Consider the following 9,948-nt stretch of genomic DNA (forward strand, 5'->3'; position numbering starts at 1 on the left):
CTGACAGGTGGACAAATCTAAGCTTGTTTTTAATAAAAACAAATATAAATATGCATATACAGTGTTTCCTCTAGGATTTTCTCCAGCTGTGGTGGCAGACTCTGATGGGCCTTTTACACAGATCTACCAACTACCTGTGACGTTATTTCATTGACAAATGTCATGAGCGCAGTATTCCAAGTTGAGATCGCATTCATGTAATACGAGCATGCAAATGGCCTCACGCATCACGCACCTGTCAGTCAGTCAGTCAGCACGTCACCTTAAAGGGTTAAACAAATAACGCACAGCAGTACTACGATTACAGACAGGTTTGCACTGTTATGATTCGCTTACCTTTTAATACCTTTTGGTGCGATTATAACCTGCTATTTTTAAAAAAACGGCTGAATGTTTTGAATGAGAAGCTGTAATGTAGCCGTGGCGGGATGAATTTTGGTGTGCCCTCCCTTTGAAGAATAAATGTAGTGGAAACCGTGATACAATAAAAAATACTACTAATAATAATATTATACAAAAGCAAGTTGTCGTGAATTAATTTTAAAAAGGCCCCCGAGATAAACAAAGCTTGAATGGAGAAAGTAATAATTTTTGTAATATTTTAATCCATTAATTCTTTTTCATTTGTAAAGATATTATGTATTGCTGCGTGTTTTAAGCAATGTGTAAGCGAGGCACACAACTAACGTGCTCTGCACTGGACTTTAGACCGGAACACCCATGAGTCCACAAAGTGGCGCAAAGTGGATTTGAATGGATATAAGGTGGGGGAAAACAAGAAAATTAGGGTTGCGCTGATCTGAAAATAGCAACACGACCCCGGAAACACGACTTGCCCCTTATTGCGCCGGGTGTATGATAGGGCCCATATTCTAAATAATACAGCATAAAGTTAAAAGATTATAGCAAATTATAGTAACTTTTTATAGAATGTGATAGTTTTGTGTGTAATGTGAATGTGATACTTTTTATCATGAGTACTAACATTCTGTTGTATTCTTCAAAGTTTGTCGGAATAGAGTGTGTGATTACATCAGTGATGGACTTGTTCCCTGGGGTTCTGCGCAGAGCTGGTCGTCGAGAACTATTTGTGCTGCTCCTCTGTCTCACTTGTTTCTTCGGACAACTTATCATGGTTACTGAGGTCAGAGCAGTGTGTGTGATTGTGTGTTCATTCTGGTTTTGATGGTTTACAAGGATAGAAATTACGTGGGTATGACCCATGTATTATAACATGGAGGTGGTTTATGAGGAAATGCCTTGTGTCCTTGTAATTAAAAAATGCTTATAATCACAATCTTTTCAAATTTAAATTTTGCCACAGGTTTCCTGTGAGGGATTGAGTTTAGGAGTAGGGCCATATAATAATCAATTTTTACTGTATAAAATACATTACGTCTATGGAGAGTCCCCATAAACCATCAATACTGACAAACCCGTAGACCCCTAGACAATGAGGCTATGAAAGAGGTGAGTGTTAATGGAGTCGCAGGGCCGGAGTGGGACTCCTTTTCAGCCCTGGAGTTTTAAGCCTTAGATCGGCCCACCTCAGTTCACGACTGACTAGGTCATTTCCAATTCAGTTTCTAATGACACTATCACGTCTTTTTCAATGAAACAGCTGCTTTAGAACTTCAAATGTTTTTCATAAATATTAGAACATTAAAGGGTAGCTAAATCTCCAACACTATTCTTTAAAACATCACAATGTCCTTGTGGTGGGGAGAGCGTGGCTGAACACCCGAAAGGGGGAGAGAGAGAGTGGAGACACCGGCGGCTGGTCAGTAGCCCAATCAGAAATAATTAATAACACCTGTTTTCTCTAGTGATTGGGTCGGAGAGACGCCTTAAGGGAGCAAGAGAGACCAGTCGGGAGAGAGAGAGAGCGAAGCAACAACCACCTTGAGGAGTTGTTGTTGATGCCCGGAAAGGAAATAAAAATAAAGAAACATTGTCACTACCTTACGCCGACCCTATCTTCTTCTTCCCTCACAAAGAACCGTACAACAGTGGTGCCGAAACCCGGGAAGAAGAAGAGATCTCGCTGCCAAGATGACCACTCCGTCCACCAGTCCATTTGCGGAAGTGATCCAGGCGCTCGCGGTCCTCCACCGTGAACAGCACCAGGAACTCCTGGATATCCGGGCTGAGCAGGAAGAGCGATTTAAAGTCCTGGTGGAGGCCCAGCGCGAGGACCGTGAGCTCGTCCGGAGTCTGCTGGACCGGGAGATCCAGCCCGCCGTAACATCAGCCACCCACCCTCCCATAACACTACACAAGATGGGGCCCACAGATGACCCGGAAGTCTTTCTCGACTTATTCGAGAAGATGGCTAAAGCGTGTGGGTGGCAGCGGGCCAATTGACCGGTACGAGTCATCCCGCTGCTGTCGGGCGAAGCCCAGACCGCCGCACAGCAGCTACCGGCCGAGGATCTCCTGGACTATGCTCACCTGAAGCGAGCCATACTTCAGCGGGCCGGCCGCAATCCGGAGGAACAACGCCAGCGCTTCCGGTCGCTGAAGCTGGAAGAAAGCGGCCGGCCCTTCGTATTTGCCCAGCAGCTCCGTGACGCCTGCCGCAGATGGCTGGTACAGGATGACCGGACCATCGCCCAGGTCGTGGATGCCGTGGTACTGGAGCAGTTCATAGCCCGCCTTCCTTCCCGAACATCGGAATGGGTCCAGTGCCACCGGCCAGACGATCTGGACACGGCCATCCAGCTGGCGAAGGATCACCTGGTAGCGAGGTCCAGGGTCGGCGAAATAACCTCTCTCTCTCTCTCTCCCCCTGTCCCATCTCTGTCTCTCTCTCCTCCCACTCCCAGGCCCAGATCGCGGGGACCGCCCATCCCGGCGCCCAGGAGGCGAACCCCAGGCCCGGACCCTCAGCGCTTCACGCCTCGCTGGGGCGCTTATCGGGATCGGGAGGGGGACGCCCGAACTATGGGCGGGTTTCAGGCTCCGACAGGTCTCTCTCCGGCCCAATCGGTTGGTCCTGCTGGCCCCGGGGGTGTAACGGGAAGGTCTGGGCCGGCGTGTTGGCATTGCGGGGGGGAGGATCATGCCCCAGAGAACTGCTCCGTAATGGAGGTGGGGGCATTGATCCGCCTGCCCGACGCGCCAGCCGTCGCCCCCGGTCGCAATGGGCTGTATCAAATACCGGTGAGTATTAAGGGGGATACCTATCAGGCCTTGGTGGATTCAGGCTGTAACCAAACCTCCATCCACCAATGCTTGGTGCAACGCTCGGCATTGGATAAGAGCCGCACGGTGCAGGTAAGGTGTGTGCACGGAGAGGTAAGACACTATCCGCTAACGGCTATGAAAATTCAATTCAGGGGGAAAAAGCATAATGTGGAGGTAGCGGTTAATCCACACCTCAAACACCCGCTAATCCTGGGGACGAATTGGCCTGATTTTAACAAATTACTGGAAATCCTAAGCGCGGGTGTGTCTTGGAAAAATAAATCGCCGAATAGGGGGCGGGTCGCTCAGCTGGGGGAATCCCAAGTGATGACGTCACGCGCTGACTCGGGGGCAGGGCCGGGAATTTCCCGGTGGAAAGACTTTCCCCTGGAGCAGTCGCGTGACGACACGCTGAGACATGCACTTGAAAGAGTGCAGGTCATTGATGGGAGATTCCTCCAGCCTGATCGACCCCTGTCCTATCCGTATTTTAAGATTATTAATGACAGGGTGTATCGAGTGACCCAAGACACTCAAACAAAGGAAGATACAACCCAATTATTAGTACCAAAGAGCCGCCGGGAAATGCTTTTCCAGGCGGCTCACTCGAATCCCATGGCCGGACATTTAGGTCAAGCGGCCACTCTAAATCGCCTCATGACCCGATTCTTTTGGCCGGGCATTCACGGGGATGTTAGCAGATGGTGCGCTGCATGCCGTGAATGTCAACTGGTGAACCCACTGGCCACATCAAAAGCGCCATTGCGCCCTTTACCAATCATGGAGATCCCCTTCGAGAGAATTGGTATGGATCTCATCGGGCCATTAGAGCGATCCGCACGCGGGCACCGCTTTGCATTAGTCCTAGTGGATTATGCAACGCGATACCCGGAAGCAGTAGCGCTCCGTAACATCTCAGCAAAGAGTGTTGCGGAAGCTCTGTTTAGTCTGATCTCCCGAGTGGGGATCCCCAAGGAGATCCTCACTGATCAAGGCACCGCGTTCATGTCACGTACACTACGCGAACTTTACGGATTATTGGGCATTAAATCGATTCGCACCAGCGTCTATCACCCACAAACAGACGGGCTGGTGAAAAGGTTTAATCGCACGCTTAAATCAATGATCCGTAAATTCGTTCACGAGGACGCGAAAAATTGGGATAAGTGGTTGGAGCCCTTATTATTTGCTGTGCGGGAGGTTCCCCAAGCCTCCACGGGGTTTTCCCCCTTCAAGCTTCTCTACGGCAGACAGCCCCGTGGGGTTTTGGATGTTGTTAGAGAGGTTTGGGAGGACGAGCCTTCACAAAGCAAAAACGAAATTCAATATATCCTGGACCTACGAGCAAAACTCCACACACTGGGGCGGCTCTCTACGGAGAATTTGCTCAAGGCCCAGGAGGAACAACGCAGGCGATATGATAAGGGCACTAAACTACGAAAATTCACAAAGGGAGATAAAGTCCTTGTACTGCTGCCTTCTTCCAGTTCCAAATTACTCGCCAAGTGGCAAGGGCCGTTTGTGGTCACACGACGAGTTGGCGATCTTGATTATGAGGTGGTGCGAACGGACAGGAGGGGGGCACGTCAAATTTACCATATTAATTTATTAAAACTGTGGAGGGAACCGGAGGAGGTGATGCTGGCGGCACTTGTTACCAGCGAGGATGACCTGGGACCGGAGAGTGTTAGCCGGAATGGGGCAAACACCCTGGTCGCTGGGGGTGACCATCTTTCGCCCGCTCAGCTCACCGATGTCCGGCGCCTCCAAATTGAATTTGCAGACGTGTTCTCCCCCCTACCCGGTCGCACTAACTTAATTCAGCACCACATCGAGACCGAACCGGGCGTGGTCGTAAGGACCCGACCGTATCGCTTGCCTGAACACAAAAAAAAGGTGGTTCAGGATGAATTAAGAAAAATGCTGGAAATGGGTGTAGTAGAAGAATCCCGCAGTGACTGGGCCAGCCCGATCGTTTTGGTACCCAAAACAGATGGGTCGGTCCGGTTTTGTGTGGATTATCGCAAATTAAATGCTGTGTCGAAATTCGACGCGTATCCAATGCCGCGGGTTGACGAATTGCTCGACCGGTTAGGCGCTGCTCGCTATTATTCGACATTGGATCTGACAAAAGGCTATTGGCAGATACCCCTAACTCCTTTATCCCGTGAAAAAACGGCCTTCACGACGCCGTTTGGTTTACACCAATTTGTGACGCTTCCGTTCGGGTTGTTCGGGGCACCGGCCACGTTCCAGCGCCTGATGGACAAAATACTGGCCCGTCACTCGGCATATGCCGCTGCCTATCTGGATGATATAATCATATACAGTAATGATTGGCAGCGGCATATGCAACATGTGCGGGCGGTGTTAACGGCGCTGAGGCGGGCCGGGCTTACGACCAACCCGAGGAAGTGCGCGGTTGGGCGTGTGGAGGTGAGGTATCTGGGCTTCCACTTGGGCCATGGGCAGGTGCAGCCCCAAATTGATAAAACTGCAGCAATTGCAACTTGTCCAAGACCCAAGACCAAAAAGGAGGTAAGACAGTTTTTGGGTCTGGCGGGATATTACAGACGGTTTATACCAAATTATTCGGACCTCGTCAGCCCCCTGACTGATCTTACTAAAAAGGGGGGAACCAGATACTGTCCAATGGTCGGAGCAGTGCCAACAGGCCTTCACCGAGGTTAAGGCTGCACTTTGCGGGGGGCCGCTATTGCACGCTCCTAACTTTGCTCTCCCCTTTCTTTTACAAACAGATGCATCTGAACGGGGTCTGGGGGCGGTTCTCTCCCAGGAGGTTGAGGGTGAGGAGCGCCCGGTGCTGTACATCAGCCGGAAACTGTCCAACCGGGAGGCTAGGTACAGCACCATAGAAAGGGAGTGTTTGGCGATACGGTGGGCGGTCCTCACCCTCCGGTATTATCTCCTGGGGCGAGAATTCGTCCTCTGTTCGGACCATGCTCCCCTCCAGTGGCTCCACCGCATGAAGGATACCAACGCGCGGATCACCCGTTGGTATCTCGCTTTACAACCATTTAAATTCAAGGTGGTCCACAGGCCGGGCGCGCAGATGGTCGTGGCTGACTTCCTCTCCCGGGCGGGAGGGGGGGGAGGGGGGCCGCAGGCCGGACGGCTGCCCGGCCTGAGACGGGCGGTGGGGGTATGTGGTGGGGAGAGCGTGGCTGAACACCCGAAAGGGGGAGAGAGAGAGTGGAGACACCGGCGGCTGGTCAGTAGCCCAATCAGAAATAATTAATAACACCTGTTTTCTCTAGTGATTGGGTCGGAGAGACGCCTTAAGGGAGCGAGAGAGACCAGTCGGGAGAGAGAGAGAGCGAAGCAACAACCACCTTGAGGAGTTGTTGTTGATGCCCGGAAAGGAAATAAAAATAAAGAAACATTGTCACTACCTTACGCCGACCCTGTCTTCTTCTTCCCTCACAAAGAACCGTACAACAGTCCTTTCCTGCAATATCTGAATATGTATTCTGTGCAAAATTCTTTATATATATCCAGTACTTTGTGACGGTGGTCACACAAAAAAAAAATAATAATAATATGTACACCCACATAAGTAACCCAAACAGTAATATATGTCTTAACACTAAAAGTGAAGAAAAAAACAAAAAATAAATTACTTAGGTGAGGTTCAAACTCCAGTCGACGGCATCATAACGCAACAAGCTGACCACTGGACCACAATGGTGCTGTTATGCCAGTGCGTGTGGAAGCAAAAAGTCTTGCACTGTTATCTGCAAGACTCTTTTAACCACAGTTTTACTTTTTATTGATGGCTTAATCTTTTTGTCCCCTTTTTAGATTTCTGATCAAATTATGTCAGATTTATAAATGTAGTGAATCATCTGATTTTCATTAAGCAGGTGTAATATTCATTAATATTAATTATTCGAATTTTTATATTCACTGAGGTGCCGCTGTTTGAGGTCGAATGATAGTTATTATTAACCTGCAGGCTACATTTTGCTCATGGGGCTGCGAGAAAATAAATAAAAAGAGCGGAGCTGCGGCAAAATAATGAATAAAAAGAATGAGGATATGGTCAAATAAATAAATAAATGAAAAAAGTGCGACTGCTGAGAGTGCAAGCAGCTAAGGACACCGGCCCTCACGGCCAAAAAACGGGCCGGCCCACCGGGAATTCTCCCGGTCCTCTCGATCAGCCAATGCGGGCCTGTGGAGTCACCATAACTCGACACAAAAATGTGACTGTTGTATAAAACGCAATTAATAAAGCAATCTTCTACTATATCTGTTTGTAATTTTGCATTGTGATCTGCAGGGTGGGATGTATGTATTCCAGCTGTTTGATAACTACGCCTGTAATGGAGCCTGTCTTCTGTTCCTGTCTGTGTTTGAGTCTCTGGCCATCGGTTGGATCTTTGGTGAGAGTCAAACAAGCTACAAAAAATTATTTAGAGACTATATATTTAAAAAATACAAAAATCACCGTAAACACAATAATAAAAATCTTAAGAGACTGCAATAACAGTTTTTTCTCAATTATTTCCTGACATAGGGGCTAAGAAAATGTTTGACATAATCGAGGACATGACAAAGTCACAACCTAACTATTGGTTCATGCTGTGCTGGAAATACTTGACTCCTCTTCTGTCCCTGGTTTGTATCTGTAGCTGGATTTTACAGATGGTTATGCTTAATCCCTTTTAGTAGTAGTCATTCAAATAGTAAAGAATGTTACTAAAAACTACAACATCATGGATTTTATTCTCAACAAAAACACCATGCTTGAACCAATAACAAGGGGGTAGGATCTATGAAGCCCTAGCATAGAAAAAAAACACTAGCATTAACATTACCATTATTATGATGGACTTAAAAGCGACTTACACCTTTTTTTTTTTAAAGTTCCTTATGTCCACCTTCCTTTTTTTTGCTGCTGTCATTCTCACCTGCGTGTGTGAACCACATCACACACCTTATTCTTGCACAGTAAACCCCCCCCAGTTTTGCCGCTGTTACATCTAAACGTAGCTATCTCACATCGCGACAGGGAAGGCACAGGCAATCACAATGTTCATATATCTTTGGGGGCGATAGGACTCAAGTAAAAAATGTTATTTAACCATAGACTGTAAAATGTCTGCATGTTTAAGTTAATGTTGACAGTGCTATTTTAAGTTAATTAAATTATTGGTTAGAACATTTCAATAGCCAGTGGAAATTGGTGGGAACAACACCTCCGTCCATCCTAAAGGCTGGTTTATACTTCTGCATGAAGCACACATGTATGGTCCGGCACAGCCTTCGAGGGGTCGCATACAACTTGCCATGGCTGACGCCGACGCTGACCCGCATCTCTTAAAAAAATGTAACTACATGTCGTAACAATGTGTAGTGCAAGCTCTGTGATTGGTCGGTTTGGTAGCTGTGATGAGTGTGGGCATTGCTGAGAGCCACGAGCCCGATGGAGCGAGTGTTTACAAGTGTCGAGTCCTGTGAAGGAGCTCCAGATGGAAACTTTTGTTTTGTGTTTATCTTATAATTCAAGTTGTTGCATGTCTGCCGATTCCTGCCTTCAAATGAGTGAGTTTTAGCTTCTTGTACATTAAGGTAGCAATTAATTTTCAAAAACACACGACATAACGTAAAATCCTCACTGCCAGCTAGTGATTCGGAAGTGTTATTGCAGAGCAACATAAACAGCATGCAGAAGTATAAATGCATGGCTACGCGCAAGGCATGCGCCTTGGGTCACTGTGATTACTCGACACGGAAATATAAATCAGGCTTAATTCCCCTGACCAAAAAAAAATATATATGGGTAACACTTTATCAAAAATATGCTGTAAATGCATTTCAATTTTATTTGGATAAAATGTCTACTAAATGCATAAATATAAATATAGAACCTGTATTTGTAACACATTTTTCTCTGTTTTTTTCCAGACGTCTTTCGTTTACTCTATGGTGAGGTACACACCTCTGACTTTTAATCGCTGGTATGTGTACCCGGACTGGGCATATGCACTAGGCTGGTTATTGGCTCTGTCCTCCATTCTGCTGGTGCCTGGATGGGCGCTGGGCCAAATGTGTACTGGTAAAGGAAGCCTAAAACAGGTGAAACTGAACATGTTTCATTCACTGAACATTCATCCATCCATTAGGTTTAAATATTTGGGAAATCTAAATTCTGGGAAATTAATTATTTTACCCAATCAAGCAAAATAATAATAATAATTTTGATATTTAATTTTTATTGAACCAAAAGTAAATTCGCCTAAAATTTTTATTTTGTTTTACTTGTCTTTATTTTTTGACAGCGTTGGGGACACTTGTGTAGTCCTGACACAAATCTCACGCTCTCCTTTAAACAAATACAGGAGCAAACTGCAGAGATGGAAGACTTAGTCAGGAGCAGCACAATATAAAGCATTGCATGGGAGTACAAACGGTTTCTGAAACATAACGAATGTCATGTTAGTATATATACAGTTGAAGTCAGAATTATTAGCCCCCCTTTGATTTTTTTTTCTTTTTTAAATATTTCCCAAATGATTTTTAACAGAGCAAGGAAATTTTCACAGTAGGTCTGATAATATTTTTTCTTCTGAAGAAAGTATTATTTGCTTTATTTCAGCTAGAATAAAAGCAGTTTTAATTTTTTTAAATAACATTTAAAGGTCAAAATTATTAGCCCCTTTAAGCTAATTTTTTTCCCAATAGTCTACAGAACAAACCATCGTTATACAATAACTTGCCTAATTACCCTAATCTGCC

At 46.4% G+C, this 9,948-nt stretch overlaps 1 protein-coding gene across 1 annotated transcript in view; it reads left to right on the plus strand.

The window, feature by feature from the left end:
- LOC130245629 (sodium- and chloride-dependent GABA transporter 2-like) overlaps positions 1-9,733 on the plus strand; it is a 31,515-nt gene extending 21,782 nt beyond the window's left edge. Inside the window, exons 10-14 of the mRNA XM_056478380.1 lie at positions 1,007-1,144; positions 7,490-7,592; positions 7,727-7,827; positions 9,118-9,288; positions 9,492-9,733. Coding sequence (XP_056334355.1) covers positions 1,007-1,144; positions 7,490-7,592; positions 7,727-7,827; positions 9,118-9,288; positions 9,492-9,599 — 621 coding nt within the window. The 3' untranslated portion in view covers positions 9,600-9,733. The remainder of the gene's footprint in view (positions 1-1,006; positions 1,145-7,489; positions 7,593-7,726; positions 7,828-9,117; positions 9,289-9,491) is intronic.
- The last annotated feature ends 215 nt before the right edge of the window (positions 9,734-9,948 follow it).

Source organism: Danio aesculapii, chromosome 18, assembly GCF_903798145.1.
Source record: "Danio aesculapii chromosome 18, fDanAes4.1, whole genome shotgun sequence".
Lineage (NCBI taxonomy): Eukaryota > Metazoa > Chordata > Actinopteri > Cypriniformes > Danionidae > Danio > Danio aesculapii.